General features: G+C 46.4%; 1 protein-coding gene and 1 long non-coding RNA gene across 2 annotated transcripts in view; one reads left to right on the top strand and one right to left on the bottom strand.

Moving 5' to 3' along the window:
• Window positions 1-22,446, top strand: part of LOC118375881 (tensin-like) — a 337,660-nt gene that overhangs the window by 296,118 nt on the left and 19,096 nt on the right. The window contains exons 18-19 of the mRNA XM_052513966.1: window positions 1,176-1,241; window positions 1,481-1,597. Coding sequence (XP_052369926.1) covers window positions 1,176-1,241; window positions 1,481-1,597 — 183 coding nt within the window. The remainder of the gene's footprint in view (window positions 1-1,175; window positions 1,242-1,480; window positions 1,598-22,446) is intronic.
• Window positions 9,191-11,902, bottom strand: LOC127927490 (uncharacterized). Its single transcript, XR_008127771.1, has 4 exons — window positions 11,443-11,902; window positions 11,309-11,406; window positions 10,506-10,541; window positions 9,191-10,289 (listed from the first exon to the last, which is right to left on the bottom strand). It is a non-coding gene; the product is annotated as an uncharacterized LOC127927490 (long non-coding RNA).

A 22,446-nucleotide genomic window follows, 5' to 3' on the forward strand; every position in this document is an offset into this window, starting at 1 on the left:
TGACTGCGTGTGTGTATGTGTGTGGGGGTGACTGTGTGTGTGTATGTGTGCGGGGGTGACTGTGTAGGTGTATGTGTGCGGGGGGTGACTGTGTGTGTGTATGTATGCGGGGGTGACTGCGTAGGTGTATGTGTGCGGGGTTGCTGTGTGGTGTGTGTATGTGTGCGTGGGTGACTGTGTGTGTGTATGTGTGCGGGGGTGACTGTGTGTGTATATGTGTGCGGGGGTGACTGTGTGTGTGTATGTATGCGGGGGTGACTGCGTAGGTGTATGTGTGCGGGGGTTGCTGTGTGTGTGTGTATGTGTGCGTGGGTGACTGTGTGTGTGTGTGTATGTGTGCGGGGGTGACTGTGTGTGTATATGTGTGCGGGGGTAACTGTGTGGTGTATGTGTGCGGGGGTGACTGAGTAGGTGTATGTGTGCGTGGGTGACTGTGTGTGTGTATGTATGCGGGGTGACTGCGTAGGTGTATGTGTGCGGGGTGACTGTGTAGTGTGTATGTGTGCGTGGGTGACTGCGTAGGTGTATGTGTGCGGGGGTGACTGAGTAGGTGTATGTGTGCGGGGGGGTGACTGTGTGTTTGTGTATGTGTGCGTGGGGAATGTGACTGCGTAGGTGTATGTATGCGTGGGTGACTGTGTGTGTGTATGTGTGCGGGGGTGACTGTGTGTGTGTATGTATGCGGGGGTGACTGTGTGTGTATGTATGCAGGGGTGACTGTGTGTGTGTATGTATGCGGGGTTGCTGTGTGTGTGTATGTGTGGGTGACTGTGTGTGTGTGTATGTGTGCGTGGGTGACTGTGTGTGTGTGTGTGTATGTGTGCGGGGGTGACTGTGTGTGTATATGTGTGTGTGGGTGACTGTGTGTGTGTGTGTGTGTGTGTGTGTGCGTGGGTTACTGTGTGTGTGTATGTGTGGGTGAATGTGTGTGTGTGTGTGTGGGGGTGACTGTGTGTGTATGTGTGGGTGAATGTGTGTGTGTGTCTTTGTAGCACGGCTTACACATGTTCGTGTGTGGCCTCTCCCAAAATGTAAATTGATTGTTGTTTAATGTGTGTGTCCACGTGTGTACCTGTGTTTGTTGAAGTGCGTACACATGTTCGCGCCTCTACTGTATTACCTGGCCTCTGTAAAAATGTGAAATTGATTGTCGTTTAATGTGTGTCACTACACAGATGAGAGATTTCCAGAATATGGGAAAGTGGAATTTGTCTTCTCCTTCGGACCTGAGAAAATCAAAGGTACAGGTAATCAGTGTATTTCAAGTTGAATGCTTCAATGCATGCTGCATGTAATAATGTATACACAAACTATAGTTAGTACCATAAGGTAATGCAGCACAGCATGGATTGGTGTTAATTGATTGTGTGTTGTCAGCATAGTTAACTGCATGTGGTTACGCAGAAAGTACATGTTATATTGTATTTCTGACATTAATGGGTTAAAGACTGCATTACCCAGCTGGCTTTGTGTCTCTCAGGAATGGGCCACCTTGAGAATGGCCCACAAGTGTCGGTGGACTACAATACCCAAGACCCCCTCATCCGCTGGGACTCCTACGAGAACTTCAACAGGGGCTGCGAGGATACAGGAGATGGTGAGCACCAAGACCACAGACACACACACACACACACACACACACACACACACACACACACACACACACACACACACACACACACACACACACACACACACACACACACACACACACACACACACACACACACAAAGTTCCTAGTTGTCATACTTGAGTAAAATAAACCTTAATAGCACTGGAGGCTGCTGAGGGGAGGATGTCTCATAATATTAGCCATAACAGAGCAAATGGAATGGCATCAAACACCTACAAACCAAATGTTTGATGTATTTGATACCATTCCACTAATGCCGCTCCAGCCATTACCACGAGCCCGACCTCCCCAATTAAGGTGACACCAACCTCCCGTGCTTCATAGAAAAGTGAAGGCCACCTTAAAAAGTAGTATTTTGTAAGTCGCTCTGGATAAGAGCGTCTGCTAAATGACTTAAATGTAAATGTAAATGTTAAAGTATTGTTCTTAAAATAATTTACACACACACACACACACACACACACACACACACACACACACACACACACACACACACACACACACACACACACACACACACACACACACACACAGCACAGTCAAACTAGGTGTGCTGGAACAGTTGTTGTCACATATCAGTGGTTAATGGAGTCTTCGAGACTCTGTCACATAGCTGGCCACCCTCAGTGGTGGGGGTATTGAAATTTTCTTCCACTGGTACTTCCACTGGCATTCTACTGGTACTTCCACTGGCATTCTACTGGTACTTCCACTGGCATTCTACTGGTACTTCCACTGGTACTTCCACTGGTACTTCCACTGGCATTCTACTGGTACTTCCACTGGCACTTCCACTGGTACTTCCACTGGTACTTCCACTGGCATTCTACTGGTACTTCCACTGGTACTTCCACGGGCATTCTACTGGTACTTCCACTGGTACTTCCACTGGCATTCTACTGGTACTTCCACTGGCATTCTACTGGTACTTCCACTGGTACTTCCACTGTCATTCTACTGGTACTTCCACTGGCATTCTACTGGTACTTCCACTGGCATTCTACTGGTACTTCCACTGGTACTTCCACTGGCATTCTACTGGTACTTCCACTGGCATTCTACTGGTACTTCCACTGGTACTTCCACTAGCATTCTACTGGTATTTCCACTGGCATTATACTGGTACTTCCACTGGCATTCTACTGGTACTTCCACTGGTTCTTCCACTGGTACTTCCACTGGTACTTCCACTGGCATTCTACTGGTACTTCCACTGGTACCTCCACTGGCATTCTACTGGTACTTCCACTGGTACTTCCACTGGCATTCTACTGGTACTTCCACTGGTATTTCCACTGGCATTCTACTGGTACTTCCACTGGTACTTCCACTGGCATTCTACTGGTACTTCCACTGGTACTTCCACTGGCATTCTACTGGTACTTCCACTGGTACTTCCACTGGCATTATATGGGTACTTCCACTGTTACTTCCACTGGTACTTCCACTGGCATTCTACTGGTACTTCCACTGGTACTTCCACTGGCATTCTACTTGTACTTCCACTGGTTCTTCCACTGGCATTCTACTGGTACTTCCACTGGCATTCTACTGGTACTTCCACTGGTACTTCCACTGGCATTCTACTGGTACTTCCACTGGTACTTCCACTGGCATTCCACTGGTACTTCCACTGGTACTTCCACTGGCATTCTACTGGTACTTCCACTGGTACTTCCACTGGCATTCTACTGGTACTTCCACTGGTACTTCCACTGGCATTCCACTGGTACTTCCACTGGTACTTCCACTGGCATTCTACTGGTACTTCCACTGGTACTTCCACTGGCATTCACTGGTACTTCCACTGGTACTTCCACTGGCATTCTACTGGTACTTCCACTGGTACTTCCACTGGCATTCTACTGGTACTTCCACTGGTACTTCCACTGGCATTCTACTGGTACTTCCACTGGTACTTCCACTGGCATTCTACTGGTACTTCCACTGGTACTTCCACTGGCATTCTACTGGTACTTCCACTGGTACTTCCACTGGCATACCACTGCACCACCTCTCTCCACATCTAAAAGTAAGAGCATACATCTTCCTCAGCTGTTCGGACATTTTGATTCTTTCACATATTCCTATTCACTTTCGTCTGCTTAAGCATGGCCAATCTAGTGACTACCTTGCCCTACCCCTCTTGCCTCCTCTTGTTCTCATCATTTCCCCCTATCTTCCCCTTTCCTCTCCCCGTTTTAGCTGCAGGAGCAGACCCCATGCCCCCCCCACACACACCTGTCATTCACTCCTTTAAATAGCTGCTGCAGAAATAGGTGGTAGTCAGTCGCTCTGCTGGTAACCCGAACCCCTGCACTCCCACCACCACCCCCCACCCAGCTCACAGTGTGGGTGTGCAAGGGGCTAGGGCTGGGGGTCAGGAGATGACGGGACCCCACACCAAACTCCTGCTCACCTCCTCTCACCTCTACTCCCCTTCCTCCTCCACCTCCTCCACCGTACCCCTCTGCTTCTGCAGTCCCACCGCCCCATTCCATAGCCCTCACTGGGGCTGACATCATTCATCATGGTCCCTATTGATTAGTATTGTGGACGGGACAAGACAATGAATACAGTGAGGGCAGTGGGCACCCTATCTTATGCCATCCATATGCCCCAAGTGGAGAGAGAGAGTAGGCAGTTGCACCAGAGCACAGGCCATGACAAGTAGCCATCATGTCAAGCTAGGCCCTCGGCAGCCATTTTGGTGCAGCGGTAATACGCTCCAACATGCCCTATGTCTTGAATAGAAACCACTGTATTATATCATATTCAACTCTCTGGAGAGCTCTTGTGGTAATTGCTATGTAAAGAAGGTCATTGGGAAATGCTGGTGTTGGCAGTTTGATCCTAATTGAATGGACTAGATGTTTGGTTCTGGTTGGCTCAGCAGAAAGCATTCTGCCAGTCCCCTCGTTTAGCTAATTGCAGGCTTTGCTTCCTTAGCAGTTGGATTGGATCTGAAAAATGTGGATTCAGTACATGGTGCTAGAACATTGTGTGCCCACCATTCAATTTGTCTTCGGCTGAAAGTGAACCTCTGTGAAAGGAAGATGTCTGTGTTCCAAGGCTGGGCTTGGGTTTTGAGCTAGGTTTCGTTCGTTTGCTAGCTGCTTTGCTACCCACCTCAATGTTTCTCCGCCAAGGGGTCTACTCTGAAAATACCCTTCCTCTCTCTCTTTCCCTTCCTCTCTTTCCCTCCCTCTCTCAAGGGCTTCAGCTTGGGTTCTGGAGTGAGGGTTCAAGACCGGTCGCTAGCTGCTTGTTGGCCCACCTCAACGTTTCTTCACCAAGGGGTCTGTTCTGAAAACACCGCCCTCTCCCCTCCCTCTCTCTTTCCCTCCCTCTCTCTCTTCCTCCTCTTTTGATCACAGTGTTGTGGTCGACAGGTCAGGTGAATGTCGATGAGGGACCAGCCTAGCTTTCATTAGGTTCTGGACAAATGGAGGGTTTTCCCATAACTGTCGTGACGGTGTGTGCTCCAGTGGACTCTGGTCACTCGTCACATGTCATTAAAAGCATTAGGGCGGTGTTATTTGTCCGTGTGGTATCTAGTCCTAGTCCTAAATGGCTGTTCCACCCTGGAGCGTTGATGTAAATACAGTTGAAGTGGGAAGTTTACATACACTTGGGTTGGAGTCATTAAAACTAGTTTTTTGTATGAAAACTTCTGACCCACTGCAAATGTGATGAAAGAAATCGAATCTGAAATAAATCATTCTCTCTACTATTATTCGGACACTTCACATTCTTAAAATAAGGTGGTGATCCTAACTGACCTAAGACAGGGCATTTTTACTAGGATTAAATGTCAGGAATTGTGAAAAACTGAGTTTAAATGTATTTGGCTAAGGTGTATGTAAACTTCTGACTTCAACTGTATGTGTCAGAGTCAGGCTAGCTCCTGGTAAGGTCTTTGTTTACATATTGCAATGACCTTTGTAGAAATCAGATGAAAGGAGTATATGAAAGATAAGCCTGTTTAAAGGGTCTGTATGAATAACAAGGTTATTGGTAGAATAATACATCACTAAGTTTTGATGATGTATCTGCAAATATGAAGGTGTTCAGAGGGTTTGTGTCCACTTTTAGCCTGGGTGCTGCTGAGATGTGTGAAGGGCATTGTCGGATAGTTACTAGTTGTGAGTTATTTGCACTTGTGTGCATCCACTTTGAGTGAATCTGTAGAAATTAGAGTGTGTGCCTGCGTTCAAGCATGTGTGTGTGTGTGTGTGTGTGTGTGTGTGTGTGTGTGTGTGTGTGTGTGTGTGTGTGTGTGTGTGTGTGTGTGTGTGTGTGTGTGTGTGTGTGTGTGTGTGTGTGTGTGTGTGTGTGTGTGTGTGTGTGTGTGTCTGTTTCACTAATATTCCTTCACTAATAGGACTTCACTAATTGCCCTGTACTCAGCTGTTGACCTGGGGTCCAACAAGGGAAATAGCTCTCGAACATTAGCATTCCATTTGTTTTGTGCTAGCCGCGACCATTCGTTAATGTTAACTAACAGTCTGAGAAGGTAGTGTTAGGCAAACGTAAGTGTCTGTTTCAGGTCTAAACTACCACTACAAATAATCAAGTGGCCTTTCTATTACATACAGTGCCTTCAGAAAGTATTCAGACCGCTTGACTTTTCCACATTTTGTTACGTTACAGCCTTATTCTAAAATGGATTCAATACATAAAAATCCTTAGCAATCTACACACAATACCCCATAATGACAATGAGAAAACAGGTTTTTATACATTTTTGCAAATGTATAACATTTTTATTACAGAAATACCTTATTTACATACATATCCAGACCCTTTGCTATGAAACTCGAAATTTAGTTTATGTGCATCCTTTTCCTATTGATCATCCTTGAGATGTTTCTACAACTTGATTGGAGTCCACCTGTGGTAAATCCAATTAATTGGTCATGATTTGGAAAGACACACACCTGTCTATATAAGGTCCCACAGTTGACAGTGCATGTCAGAGGAAAAATCAAGCCATGAGGTCAAAGGAATTGTCTGTAGAGCTCAGAGACAGGATTGTGTCGAGGCACAGATCTGGGGAAGGGTACCAAAACATTTCTGCAACACTGAAGGTCCCCTAGAACACAGTGGCCTCCATCATTCTTAAATGGAAGAAGTTTGGAACCACCAAAACTCTTCATAGAGCTGGCAACAAACTGAGCAATCGGGGAGAAGGGCCTTAGTCAGGGAGGTGACCAAGAAACCGATGGTCACTCTGACAGAGCTTCAGAGTTCCTCTATAGAGATGGGAGAACCTTTCAGAAGGACAACCATCTCTGCAGCATTCCACCAATCAGGCCTTTATGGTAGAGTGGCCAGACGGAAGCCACTCATCAGTAAAAGACAGCCCACTTGGAGTTTGCCAAAAGGGACATAAAGACTTCCAGACCATGAGAAACAAGATCCTCTGGTCTGATGAAACCAAGATTGAACTCTTTGTCCTGAATGTCAAGCTTCACGTTTGGAGGAAACCTGGCACCATCTCTACGGTGAAGCATGGTGGTGGCAGCATCATGCTGTGGGGATGTTTTTCAGAGGCAGGGACTGAGAGACTAGCCAGGATCGAGGGAAAGATGAACAGAGCAAAGTACAGAGAGAGATCCTTGACGAAAACCTGCTCCAGAGGGTTCAGGATCTCAGACTGGGGTGAAGGTTCACCTTCCAACAGGACAACAACCCCAAGCACACAGCCAAGACAACGCAAGAGTGGCTTTGGAACACGTCTCTGAATGTCCTTGAGTGCACCAGCCAGAGCCTGGACTTGAACCCAATCGAAAAATCTCTTGGAGAGACCTGAAAACAGCTGTGCAGCGACGCTCCCCATCCAACTTGACAGAGCTTGAGAAGATCTGCAGAAAATAATGGGAGAAACTCCCCAAATACAGGTGTGCCAAGCTTGTAGCATCATAGCCAAGTAGAGTTGAGGCTGTACTCGCAGCCAAAGGTGCTTGAACAAAGGACTGAGAAAATACTTATGTAAATGTAATATTTCAGTTTTGTTTTCTTAATACATTTGCAAATATTTCTTAAAACCTGTTTTTTATTTGTCATTATGTGGTATTTTGTGTAGATTGATGAGGGAAATAAACTATTTAATCAATTTTAGAATAAGGCCGTAACATAACAAAATGTGGAAAAAGTCTAGGGGCCTGAATACTTTCTGAATGCAGTGTACATGTATTTATACTCTGGACTCCGACATTGCTCGTCCTAATATTTCAATATTTCTTAATACCATTCTTTTACTTTTTAGATTTGTGTGTATTGTTAGATATTACTGCGCTGTTGGAGCTAGGAACACAAGCATTTCACTACACCCGCAATAACATCTGCTAAATATGTGTATGCGACCAATAACATTTGATTTGAATAGCAAAGTAATTTGCAGTGTGATTATTGGCACTACAATGCCACAGTAGTCATTACCAAACTTGTCTGTTTGATGTTTTACCATCACCGAAACATTTTGGAATGTTCATTCAAATCGTTCAACTGAGATTGTTACTAAGTAACATGTTCACCGCACCCTTGTTCAATTTATCTCTCGGATTATAGCCTTATGAGGCCAACTCTCTGTCCATTGTCTACTCCTGCCCACTCACTCAGTGACCAGACAGAAAACACCACTACACCACTACATGCAAATCTGGTTAATGGGTGTTGTGACTTTTCTGGGCCACTGTATACCCAAGGTAAAACAGATTTATGTTATTGTAGGGATAGGATATCTAAACCTAGACTGTTACCATGTCTCAAGACCGCGTTACCCTGTTGAGCCAAAGCTCTGGAAGCTAACACAAGTCCCCAGGTCATGCAAACTCTGTGAATTGCGCCTCCTTCAGTGCACAATATTTACACACATGAAAATAACCATGATAATCATTATATTTGTTTTTTGAAAAGAACAGAGCGATAGTAAAACTGTGTGTGTGTGTGTGTGTGTGTGTGTGTGTGTGTGTGTGTGTGTGTGTGTGTGTGTGTGTGTGTGTGTGTGTGTGTGTGTGTGTGTGTGTGTGTGTGTGTGTGTGTGTGTGTGTGTGTGTGTGTGTGTGTGTGTGTGTGTGTGTGTGTGTGTGTGTGTGTGTGTGTGTGTGTGTGTGTGTGTTGCTGAGTGTTCACTGTGGCAGGCTGTGGTGTGGGCCTTGTTTATGGTTCTCCTCCCATATTTGGATGTGGCACGGCCCCGGGCATGTCTCGAATAGCTGGGTGGTAACAGAGAAAGAGGGAGAGGGAGGGAGAGGAGAGGGAGAGGAGGGAGGGAGGGAGGGAGGGAGAGAGGGAGAGGGAGGGAGGGAGGGAGGGAGGGAGGGAGGGAGGGAGGGAGGGAGGGAGGGAGGGAGGGAGAGAGAGAGAGAGTGGGGGACACGGGGACACAGTGAGTGGAACAGCCTGGCCAGGACCTTTTTGTTAGCTAACTGTCACCGGAGTTGGAACAAGAGAACGAGGGAAGCAGAGTGAAAGAAAGGACCAAATGAAGGGAAGGATATAGGCTGAGCGGTATTACAGCAGCTGGTGAGTACAGTACAGTAGTACAGTAGTCAGGTCTAAGGGTTGACTGTGAGGGCTCAGGTGTTGATAGGGCTAATGACATAATTGGTAGGTGTCATATGTTTCTTTTGTGGTTTATAACGAAGTTGTGTTCAATTCAGTTGAATTGTTCTTTATTGTGTAGTGGTAGTGTAGAGGTTGGGAATACCTATGTTTTACATCACCTTTTGTTCCTAGTTATGGAAGTTTGAGTTTAATGTTTGCTTGGGTTATAGTATACTGTAAATTGGTAGTAAATTCTCAAACTTATTTTTTGACTTTGGATGATTGAATGAGAGGGTCTGTCGGAGCATGATTTTGGAGTGTTTTCTCAGTTGCAGCAGATGCAAGGCCCTCTCTGCATGTCCTTTATTTTGTTTCTATGTCAACATGGTTGTTTACAGTACCCTTTGAATCATTGAGTGAGTCATTTGCGTGTGGAACATTTTATAAATGTCGCGCAATTATGGCACACCACAACTATTAAGCTGCCTGCTCTAACTTCTTTTAAGACCAATTTAACTTGTGAGTTATGAGTTGAGACGCTGAATGAGGGACTTTGACTGGCCTCGCACAATACGTCATGTTGTATCGTCACTGAGGTGTTTCTATGGCCGTGTGGAAACAGTTACTTCCTTGGATAGAGTGGAGAGTTTGTTCTGGTTTAATAAGGGGCCTAGTACCCCTCATAGGAGTAACAGAAGGACTAGTGTAGTTAGAGCTGGCAGTGACAGCACCATGAGACATAGCAGCAGGTTTACAGCCCACCCCTAAGCTCCTCAGAGCCCCCTAGATACCTCAGCTACCACATATCTGACTCAGTTATCTCTCTGTCCCTCAATTTCCCCCCATACCTCACCCACCTCTTATCTGCCTTTAGTTATCTCCTGTCTCTCACTGTCCCTCCATACCTCAGCTACCTCATATCTGACTCAGTTATCTCTCCATCCCTCAGTGTTGTCGTCCCTGCCCCTACTTCAACTATGATTGTCCCTCCATACCTCAACTATCCCCTGTCTTTCACTGTCTCCCTCCTACATCTGCTCTCACTGTCTCTCTCTGGCTCCTTGCTACCTCAGCTCTCACTGTCTCTCTCTGGCTCCTTGCTACCTCAGCTCTCACAGTCTCTCTCGGACTCCTTGCTACCTCAGCTCTCACTGTCTCTCTCTGGCTCCTTGCTACCTCAGCTCTCACAGTCTCTCTCTGGCTCCTTGCTACCTCAGCTCTCACAGTCTCTCTCGGACTCCTTGCTACCTCAGCTCTCACAGTCTCTCTCTGGCTCCTTGCTACCTCAACTCTCACTGTCTCTCTCTGGCTCCTTGCTACCTCAGCTCTCACAGTCTCTCTCTGGCTCCTTGCTACCTCAGCTCTCACGGTCTCTCTCTGGCTCCTTGCTACCTCAGCTCTCACTGTCTCTCACTGTCTCCCTCCTACATCTGCTCTCACTGTCTCTCTCTGGCTCCTTGCTACCTCAGCTCTCACAGTCTCTCTCTGGCTCCTTGCTATATCAGCTCTCACTGTCTCCCTCCAACATCTGCTCTCACTGTCTCTCTCTGGCTCCTTGCTACCTCAGCTCTCACTGTCTCTCTCTGGCTCCTTGCTACATCAGCTCTCACTGTCTCGCTCCTACATCTGCTCTCACTGTCTCTCTCTGGCTCCTTGCTACCTCAGCTCTCACTGTCTCTCTCTGGCTCCTTGCTACCTCAGCTCTCACTGTCTCTCTCTGGCTCCTTGCTCCATCAGCTCTCACTGTCTCCCTCCTACATCTGCTCTCACTGTCTCTCTCTGGCTCCTTGCTACATCAGCTCTCACTGTCTCTCTCTGGCTCCTTGCTACCTCAGCTCACAGCTCTCACTGTCTCTCACTCTGGCTCCCTCCTACATCTGCTCTCACTGTCTCTCTCTGGCTCCTTGCTACCTCAGCTCTCACAGTCTCTCTCTGGCTCCTTGCTATATCAGCTCTCACTGTCTCCCTCCTACATCTGCTCTCGCTGTCTCTCTCTGGCTCCTTGCTACCTCAGCTCTCACTGTCTCTCTCTGGCTCCTTGCTACCTCAGCTCTCACTGTCTCTCTCTGGCTCCTTGCTACCTCAGCTCTCACAGTCTCTCTCTGGCTCCTTGCGCTCCCTACATCAGCTCTCACTGTCTCCCTCCTACATCTGCTCTCGCTGTCTCTCTCTGGCTCCTTGCTACCTCAGCTCTCACTGTCTCTCTCTGGCTCCTTGCTACCTCAGCTCTCACAGTCTCTCTCTGACTCCTTGCTACCTCAGCTCTCACAGTCTCTCTCTGGCTCCTTGCTACCTCAGCTCTCACAGTCTCTCTCTGGCTCCTTGCTACCTCAGCTCTCACAGTCTCTCTCTGGCTCCTTGCTACCTCAGCTCTCACAGTCTCTCTCTGACTCCTTGCTACCTCAGCTCTCACAGTCTCTCTCTGACTCCTTGCTACCTCAGCTCTCACAGTCTCTCTCTGACTCCTTGCTACCTCAGCTCTCACAGTCTCTCTCTGGCTCCTTGCTACCTCAGCTCTCACTGTCTCTCTCTGGCTCCTTGCTACCTCAACTCTCACAGTCTCTCTCTGACTCCTTGCTACCTCAGCTCTCACAGTCTCTCTCTGACTCTCTATACCATTTACAGCGATGGCGTATAGGTTTTATTTTAGGGGTATGCCAGAGTCTGGATCTTCCAGTGATCCTTGCAGACAGTCGTCAACTCCCAGACAGAGAGATAGGCAGACATCATGACATGTAATCTTTAGTTCAGTTACTGATATGACTTCCATGCTATTACTACCAAATACAGATGGGTTGGCAGACAGACAGACAGGCTGACAGGCAGACAAGTTGACAGACATCTCCATGACAGTTATCTTTACCACACATACTGATACGGCTGTCATAACACCTATTGGACTAACTGACTGACAGACAGACAGACAGACAAACAGTAAGACACGTCTCTATGACAGACAGACAGACAGACAGACAGACAGACAGACAGACAGACAGACAGGCAGGCAGGCAGGCAGGCAGGCAGGCAGGCAGGCAGGCAGGCAGACAGACAGACAGACAGACAGACAGACAGACAGACAGACAGACAGACAGACAGACAGACAGACAGACCGACTAGCCCTAGTGTTTGTCATTCAACCATCTTCATGAGGCTCTGGAATTCAGACTGCTGGGTGGCACAGCGATATCAAAGCCCGTCCCTGCTGAGGTGGGTGTCATGTCCCATAGAGAGACGCCCTTTAGGCTGTCTGGCAGAGTCAGGCCATGACATCATCTAATGGGGACGTGTTGTCTGTGTGGTGTGTGGCTGAGATGACACCTAGGGGCTATTGCTGGTCAGGGTGATTCACACCTGGCCAGCCCCCAACATTGCCCAACAGGCACAGATCCAGGATCAGCTTATTGTCACCAAATACTAATTTGAACTGTTTATGGGAGAGACTGTGTGCAGGGGGCAACTACAGACAGACCCTTAGTTTTATACTGTGCTTCTAGACCGGCTGCAGATTTTTCTCATTATTCTTTCACTTTTTATCTATTTCGGTCCTCCTCTCTCTCTTTGTAGAGATTTCTCTGTGTGGGTTTCTCTTACTCAAATCAAATCAAATCAAATGTATTTATATAGCCCTTCGTACATCAGCTGATATCTCAAAGTGCTGTTACCTCCCTCCCTCCCTCCCTCCCTCCCTCCCTCCCTCCCTCCCTCCCTCCCTCCCCCCTCCCTCCCTCCCTCTCTCAATTCAATTCAATTCAATTCAAGGGCTTTATTGGCATGGGAAACATGTGTTAACATTGCCAAAGCAAGTGAGGTAGACAACATACAAAGTGAATATATAAAGTGAAAACAACAAAAATTAACAGTAAACATTACACATACAACAGTTTCAAAACAGTAAAGACATTACAAATGTCATATTATATATATATATATATACAATGTGCAAATAATTAAAGGACACAAGATAAAATAAATAAGCATAAATATGGGTTGTATTTACAATGGTGTTTGTTCTTCACTGGTTGCCCTTTTCTCGTGGCAACAGGTCACAAATCTTGCTGCTGTGATGGCACACTGTGGAATTTCACCCAGTAGGTATGGGAGTTTTTCAAAATTGGATATGTTTTCGAATTCTTTGTGGATCTGTGTGATCTGGGGAAATATGTCTCTCTAATATGGTCATACATTGGGCAGGAGGTTAGGAAGTGCAGCTCAGTTTCCACCTCATTTTGTGGGCAGTGAGCACATAGCCTGTCTTCTTGAGAGCCATGTCTGCCTACGGCGGCCTTTCTCAATAGCAAGGCTATGCTCACTGAGTCTGTACATAGTCAAAGCTTTCCTTAATTTTGGGTCAGTCACAGTGGTCAGGTATTCTGCCGCTGTGTACTCTCTGTGTAGGGCCAAATAGCATTCTAGTTTGCTCTGTTTTTTTTGTTAATTCTTTCCAATGTGTTAAGTAATTATCTTTTTGTTTTCTCATGATTTGGTTGGGTCTAATTGTGCTGTTGTCCTGGGGCTCTGTAGGGTGTGTTTGTGTTTGTGAACAGAGCCCCAGGACCAGTTTGCTTAGGGGACTCTTCTCCAGGTTCATCTCTGTTTGTGATGGCTTTGTTATGGAAGGTTTGTGAATCGCTTCCTTTTAGGTGGTTGTAGAATTTAATGGCTCTTTTCTGGATTTTGATAATTAGTGGGTATCGGCCTAATTCTGCTCTGCATGCATTATTTGGTGTTTTACGTTGTACACGGAGGATATTTTTGCAGAATTCTGCGTGCAGAGTCTCAATTTGGTGTTTGTCCCATTTTGTGAAGTCTTGGTTGGTGAGCGGACCCCAGACCTCACAACCATAAAGGGCAATGGGCTCTATGACTGATTCAAGTATTTTTAGCCAAATCCTAATTGGTATGTTGAAATTTATGTTTCTTTTGATGGCATAGAATGCCCTTCTTGCCTTGTCTCTCAGATCGTTCACACCTTTGTGGAAGTTACCTGTGGCGCTGATGTTTAGGCCAAGGTATGTATAGTTTTTGTGTGCTCTAGGGCAACAGTGTCGAGATGGAATTTGTATTTGTGGTCCTGGTGACTCGACCTTTTGGAACACCATTATTTTGGTCTTACTGAGATTTACTGTCCAGGTCTCAGAATCTGTGCATAAGATCTAGGTGCTGCTGTAGGCCCTCCTTGGTTGGTGACAGAAGCACCAGATCATCAGCAAACAGCAGACATTTGACCGGATTCTAGCAGGGGGAGGCCGGGTGCTGCAGACTTTTCTAGTGCCCGCGCCAGTTCGTTGATATATATGTTGAAGAGGGTGGGGCTTAAGCTGCATCCCTGTCTAACCCCACGACCCTGTGTGAAGAAATGTGTGTGTTTTTTGCCAATTTTAACCGCACACGTGTTGTTTGTGTACATGGATTTTATAATGTCGTATGTTTTACCCCCAACACCACTTTCCATCAGTTTGTATAGCAGACCCTCAAATTGAGCCAGGTTTTTTGAAATCAACAAAGCATGAGACTTCTCTTGTTTTGGTTTGTTTGGTTGAAGGCTTTTTTCAACAAAGCATTTCCTTTGTTTTGGTTTGTTTGGTTGTCAATTAAGGTGTGCAGGGTGAATACAAGCGGTAATTTGGTAAAAGCCAATTTGACATTTGCTCAGTACATTGTTTTCATTTTGTCTGCTATTAATAATAATGCAGAGGATTTTCCCAAGGTTACTGTTGACACATATTCCACGGTGTTTTGGGGTCAAATTTGTCTCCACTTTTGTGGATTGGGGTGATCAGAGTATGATGTTGTTTTAGTATAGCTCTCTGGCTGTTTTAGATGTGTGACTGACTCTGCGGTTTTAGTATTGTTTGTTTATGTATTTAACTAGCCTCCAGGACCTGCTGTTTTCATCCCATCATGCCCCTCTCTCTAGCAGCATGCCTTCCTTCCTGGTTTTACAGGCCCCGGTTTGTTCCTGTTTGCCCCCCGCTAACCCCGTGTTGTCCCATTTCCTCTCCCCCTCATCAGTAAGACCCGAAAGACCCGCGGCACAGGTCAACTATTTCCCTTAAATAGTGCTGTGTGTGTGTGTGAGAGAGTATGTGTGAGGAGAGAGGGGCTTTCGTGTGTGTTTCTCTATGCGTGTAGTGAGCTGTGGGGTTGTGGGTTGGGAATTTATGAGAGTAACGTGTATCCCATACAGTCAGACCCAGAGCACACCGCAAGGAAGACTTCTACACTACATTCCTCTCACACACTCAGAGGAACAGGAACTTTTCTGAGGAACACGTTTGGGTGGTGTGTGTGAGAGTGTATGTTGTCATACTCTAATGTGTGTCTTTCTTTCTCAGTGTCCGTATCTATATATCTTTTTTAGCCAGTGTTCTTTGTTCCACTTGATCATCTGAGGGGATATTAGGTTAACTCCTTACCAGATCCACAACACTGTTGGTCTTGTCTTCATCCAGTCACACCATGGAGGTTCTGCCACGGTGCTGCTAGCTAGCTTAGCACAATCAGTAGCCACCCAGCAGGGGATTTCTCTTTAAGTGGGCTGTAGTATTTTCCCACCCTTAAGTGTGTGTGTATAGAGTGTATTCGGTAAGTACTCAAACCACTTGACTTTTTCAACATTTTGTTATATTACAGACTTATTCTGAAATAGATTAAATTGTGTTTTCCCCTCATCAATCTACACACAATACCCCATAATGACAAAGCAAAAACAGGTTTTTAGAAATGTTTGCAAACCTGAAAAATTACATTTACATAAGCTTTCAGACCCTTTACTTAGTACTTTGTTGAAGCACCTTGGGCAGTGATTACAGCCTCTTCTTAGGTAGGAAGCTACAAGCTTGGCACACCTGTATTTGGGAAGTTTCTCCCATTCCTCTCTGCAGATCCTCTGAAGCTCTTTCAGGTTGGATGGGGAGCGTCGCTGCAGAGATGTTTGATTGGGTTCAAGTCCGGGTTCTGGCTGGGCCACTCAAGGGCATTCAGAGACTTGTCCCAAAGCCACTCCTGCGTTGTCTTGGCTGTGTGCTTAGGGTCGTTGTCCTTTTGGAACGTGAACCTTTGCCCCAGTCTCTCTGCACTTTGCTCTGTTCATCTTTGCCTTGATCCTGACTAGTCTCCCAGTCCCTGCCGCTGAATAACATCCCCACAGCATGATGCTGCCACCAAATAAAAATCAAATCAAATGTATTTATAAAGCCCTTCATACATCAGCTGATATCTCAAAGTGCTGTATAGAAACCCAGCCTAAAACCCCAATCAGCAAGCAATGCAGGTGTAGAAGCACCACCACCATGCTTCACCGTAGGGATGGTACCAGGTTTCTTCCAGACGTGACGCTTGGCATTCAGGCCAAAGAGTTCAGTCTTGGTTTCACCAGACCAGAGAATCTTGTTTCTCATAGTCTGGGAGTCATTATGTCCCTTTTGGCAAACTCCAAGTGGGCTGTCTTTTACTGATGCGTGGCTTCGGTTTTGGTCACTCTACCATAAAGGCCTGATTGGTGGAGTGCTGCAGATATGATTTTTCTGGAAGGTTCTCCCATCTCCACAGAGGAACTCTGAAGCTCTGTCAGAGTGACCATCGGGTTCTTGGTCACCTCCCTGACGAAGGCGCTTCTCCCCCGATTGTCTTGGTGTGTCCAAACTTCTTCCATTTAAGAATGATGGAGGCCACTCTGTTCTTGGGGACCTTCAATGCTGCAGACATTTTTTGGTACCTTTCCCTAGATCTGAGCCTCGGCACAATATGTCTCTGAGCTCTACGGACAATTCCTTTGACCTCATGGCTTGGTTTTTGGCATGCACTGTCAACTGTGGGACCTTATATAGACAGGTGTGTGCCTTTCCAAATCATGTCCTATCAATTGAATTTTCCACAGGTGGACTCCAATCAAGTTGTAGAAACATCTCAAGAATGGTCAATGGAAACAGGATGCACCTGAGCTCAATTTCAAGTCTCATAGCAAAGGGTCTGAATACTTATCTAAATAAGGTATTTCTGTTTTTAATTGTTTATATATTGGCAAACATGTCTAAAAAACGGTTTTCACTTTGTCATAATGGGGTTTTGTGTGTCGATTGATGAGGGGAAAAAATTTTGAATCCATTTTAGAATAAGGCTGTAACGTAAGTAAGTCAAGGGGTCTGAATACTTTCCGAAGGCACTGTATGTGTATGTGTGCATGCCCGTGTCTTACGAGCCTCGCACTCCACAAGGCCTCTGAGGAACCATTGCCTAAGTCAATTGAATGATACATGAATGGAAGGCTAATGATGTCCATCTCTCAGGTTAGCCCCAAACTATGTCTATATATGAGCCTGTTAACTCTGTCCTGTCGACTCTGTCCTGTCAACTCTGTCCTGTCAACTCTGTCCTGTCAACTCTGTCCTGTCAACTCCGTCCTGTCAACTCCGTTCTGTCAACTCCGTCCTGTCAACTCCGTCCTGTCAACTCTGTCCTGTCAACTCTGTCCGGTCAACTCTGTCCTGTCAACTCTGTCCTGTCAACTCTGTCCTGTCTACTCTGTCCTGTCAACTCCGTCCTGTCAACTCCGTCCTGTCAACTCCGTCCTGTCAACTCTGTCCTGTCAACTCTGTCCGGTCAACTCTGTCCTGTCAACTCTGTCCTGTCAACTCTGTCCTGTCTACTCTGTCCTGTCAACTCCGTCCTGTCAACTCCGTCCTGTCAACTCCGTTCTGTCAACTCTGTCCTGTCAACTCTGTCCTGTCTACTCTGTCCTGTCAACTCTGTCCTGTCAACTCTGTCCTATTTGTGACCCACTCAGAATAAATGTCTGTCTCGTCACTGATAGTAACTGTAGGCCTAAATTCAGCTAATGGACAAATAATAATAATAATAATATATGCCATTTAGCTGATGCTTTTATCCAAAGCGACTTACAGTCATGTGTGCATACATTCTACGTATGGGTGGTCCCGGGAATCGAACCCACTACCTTGGCGTTACAAGCGCCATGCTCTACCAACTGAGCCACAGAAGGACAAACAGTGTACCTCATCTCAGTGTTGACAGGCATCTACTTTAGCTGACTACCCTAACTAGCTATTCCTGCTGGGCAGATTCATGTTGGAAGAGATTTATGGCTTGGTCTTTGTTTCAAAGCCACAGCTATCGCCTGGCTAGCATACTAAGAAGCTTTATGGTGGCTCAGCAGCGACTTACTGTACTAAAAATTGTCCCTGTGTTTTTTAAGGCCAGTGAATCTATACTGAAACCCACCCCAGCAATGCTCACACCCAGCTGAGCAGGAATATGTTGATTCTATACATGACATACATCCATCATCAACGTATCCCAATGATGGCGGTGAACTCTCCCATACATCAAAACTCACACATCTTTACATAATCTTTGTTTTTAATAATAGAGAAAGCCCAGCTCACCACAATTCTTCTGTTGCTTTCAACTTAGACACACAGGAATGTGTGTGTGTGTGTGTGTGTGTGTGAATAATACACAAAGCTGATATGTATAAAGAGCCTCTTTGAGATCATGGGCATTGTGTGTGTGCCAGGGATCGAGGTTTATGTCAGTCGTGTGTGTGTGTGTGTGTTTCTGGATGCCTGTACTAACTCACGCCCCATGGGTGAGGTAAATGTGAAGTCTGCAGAGTTCCAGTCATTCCCCTCACACTTTGAAACACTTCCTTTCTGAGTGAAGAGAATGTGTCGAACCCTTCGGCCCCTCTCTTCTTGGTGAAGACGGGACAAAAATCCAAATAAGTCATTTGTGAGACAAGAAAGTCTCGTTGTTCAAATACACTATAGAGACGATTGAAGGTGCTGATGGGTATAGACAACAGGTTCCCATACATTTCCCTCACGGACCATATTTAAAAGCATTAGTGTATTTGAGGATTACAAACAGGCTATTTTGGTACCAGAAAATATGTCATGTGATCATGTACCACCAGTGAGTCATGGACCACAGTTTGGGAACCTCTCCCTCTTTCTCAGTTATCCTCCCATCTATGTCGTTTCTTTCACTGCTTTTCCCTCTCTTCCCTGTCTTCCCTAGACTTTATGAGTTTGGTTAAATGTCACCACGTCCAATCATAGTTTATTTTTTCCAGAGATCTGCCCCTCCTAACAGAACATAGATCTGTCTCTCATAACAGAACAGAGATCTGTCTCTCCTAACAGAACAGAGATCTGTCCCTCCTAACAGAACATAGATCTGTCTCTCCTAACAGAACAGAGATCTGTCTCTCCTAACAGAACATAGATCTGCCTCTCCTAACAGAACAGATATCTGTCCCTCCTAACAGAACAGAGATCTGTCTCTCCTAACAGAACAGAGATCTGTCCTCCTAACAGAACAGAGATCTGTCCCTCCTAACAGAACAGATATCTGTCTCTCCTAACAGAACATAGATCTGTCTCTCCTAACAGAACAGAGATCTGTCTCTCCTAACAGAACAGAGATCTGTCCCTCCTAACAGAACAGAGATCTGTCTCTCCTAACAGAACAGAGATCTGTCTCTCCTAACAGAACAGAGATCTGTCCCTCCTAACAGAACAGAGATATGTCTCTCCTAACAGAACAGAGATCTGTCTCTCCTAACAGAACAGAGATCTGTCTCTCCTAACAGAACAGAGATCTGTCTCTCCTAACAGAACAGAGATCTGTCTCTCCTAACAGAACAGAGATCTGTCTCTCCTAACAGAACAGAGATCTGTCTCTCCTAACAGAACAGAGATCTGTCCCTCCTAACAGAACAGAGATCTGTCCCTCCTAACAGAACAGAGATCTGTCTCTCCTAACAGAACAGAGATGTGTTCCTCCTAACAGAACAGACACCAACAGCTGGAAATGTGTCACCCCTCTGGTGTTTGGGTTTTCTCCATTGAATGATCCCAGTCTCTGAGAACAAGGGTCTCCCCTCTTCTGTAGGAGGCAAACCCTCAGTGTGTGTGTGTGTGTGTGTGTGTGTGTGTGTGTGTGTGTGTGTGTGTGTGTGTGTGTGTGTGTGTGTGTGTGTGTGTGTGTGTGTGTGTGTGTGTGTGTGTGTGTGTGTGTGTGTGTGTGTGTGTGTGTGTGTGTGTGTGTGTGTGTGCGTGCGCGTGCGTGTGAGAGAGAGAGACATAGAGACAGATAGATTACTAGAGAGAGAGAGAGGCCAGGGAAACCCCAGTGAGAGTGTGAGTGATGTCACTGAGTAGGAGTGGGTCCAGGCCAGGGCTCAGGGTGGTTAGCTGCGTGGGTGTTGTAGTTTTAGGAAACTCCCAATGCCAGGAAGGAACTGACAGATTCCACTGGACCAGCTCACAGCTCACGACTCATAGTTCAACGCCCCAGGGAATGGACTAGCTCCACCCCACCTCACCCAATCCCAACATCGATAGGTGAAGGGTGGCACATCTCTGTCTCCTCCCAACCAATGAGAGAGGGAGGGGAAGGCTATGCCAACTCAGTATCATTTGAATCATAGCCTAGTGAAGGATTTCTCCCCTTCATCTCAACCAAACCAAGTGTGATGGCAAAGGGCAACTCTATTTCATCTAACTAAAGGAAAGAAAACACAGAAAGGAAGGAGGAAGAGAAGAAATCTCCAGGTAAGAAAAGCTTTCATGGGAGTTGATTCAGGACTTGGACTTGGCTTGAAGTAGGTTATCAGTCAAACTGTTCTGGACTGGGAAGTATTTTGCGGGCAAAATCAGGAGCACTAGAAGTTCCCTACAAAAATAAGGAACAGTGTGTTCTGGTGGGTAAGCAAGGGTAGCTTTCTCCCTCTTCTCTTTCTCTCTCCTCTCTCTCTCTCATTCTGCTACTGTAGCGTTGTTGACATGGCCTCGTAAATAGCTGTGGTCAGAGAACCTCTCCATGTGTCACTGTGGACCCCCCCCCCACCAACTAACACCCTGCTGTGCTGATGTTCAGAAGCTGCTCCCGATGACCAGATATTACTTGTCTCTAAGCAGCTGTTGAAAGAGAAGGGTCTTTTTGAGATGTAGAGGTGTGTGTGTGTGTGTGTGTGTGTGTGTGTGTGTGTGTGTGTGTGTGTGTGTGTGTGTGTGTGTGTGTGTGTGTGTGTGTGTGTGTGTGTGTGTGTGTGTGTGTGTGTGTGTGTGTGTGTGTGTGCGCGTGTGTGTGTGTTTTCATGGTCAATATGGTCCTGAAAATATTCTGGAGAAGTTTATAGGAGAACAAAGATGATGCAGGGTATTGTAATCAATATGAACCTGAGTTTCTGGTCTCAAATTGGGCCTCATATTGTTTGAAACATGCCTCTTGATCTTATGCCATCCTTCATCATCAGACATGTTCAGGTTTAGAGCTGTTGTGAGACCAGATGTTGAGGAATTGGTTGGTGGAGTGATTGGTCCAGGAAATGGGTGCTGGAGGTTGCCAGGGACTCCTGCCAAACTTAAGAGGTGGCTATTAGCGGAAATGCTGGCCTTAAATCAAGAGTGATGTAACCAACCCATCTGCATGGGAGAACATCTGAGGATTATACACAGCATGCTGACATCGATGCATAAAAACAGTTACTCAGTGACAAAATCATCTCAGCAAATGAAACGTGCTGCGTTCATATAGATAGACACAGGACATGTGAAATGACATACACTGTATATATAATATAGGAATTCTGGTGCTCTCACATACTGTAGATTCTGATATTGAAGAATCTGGGAATTCTGATGTGGTAATTCTGTAGCTGCCATGGCGAGTTTGTGCACTGTGTCTAGGAGATGTTCCACAGACGGTGGTGCGGGGGTCCTTGTCACGCCATGTAGGGTTGTGCTGCCTGACGCATCATGACAGGTCCTGGACTGGGATGCTTGGACCCCTAATGTACTTATACTAGACCAGAGCCAGAGCCAGGGCTGTTATGGTGGGCTGGAGGCTCCATGTGTCCAGGGCTGTTATGGTGGGCTGGAGGCTCCATGTGTTTAGGGCTGTTATGGTGGGCTGGAGGCTCCATGTGTTTAGGGCTGTTATGGTGGGCTGGAGGCTCCATGTGTCCAGGGCTGTTATGGTGGGCTGGAGGCTCCATGTGTTTAGGGCTGTTATGGTGGGCTGGAGGCTCCATGTGTTTAGGGCTGTTATGGTGGGCTGGAGGCTCCATGTGTTTAGGGCTGTTATGGTGGGCTGGAGGCTCCATGTGTCCAGGGCTGTTATGGTGGGCTGGAGGCTCCATGTGTTCAGGGCTGTTATGGTGGGCTGGAGGCTCCATGTGTTCAGGGCTGTTATGGTGGGCTGGAGGCTCCATGTGTTCAGGGCTGTTATGGTGGGC

This window comes from Oncorhynchus keta, unplaced genomic scaffold, assembly GCF_023373465.1.
Source record: "Oncorhynchus keta strain PuntledgeMale-10-30-2019 unplaced genomic scaffold, Oket_V2 Un_scaffold_14384_pilon_pilon, whole genome shotgun sequence".
Lineage (NCBI taxonomy): Eukaryota > Metazoa > Chordata > Actinopteri > Salmoniformes > Salmonidae > Oncorhynchus > Oncorhynchus keta.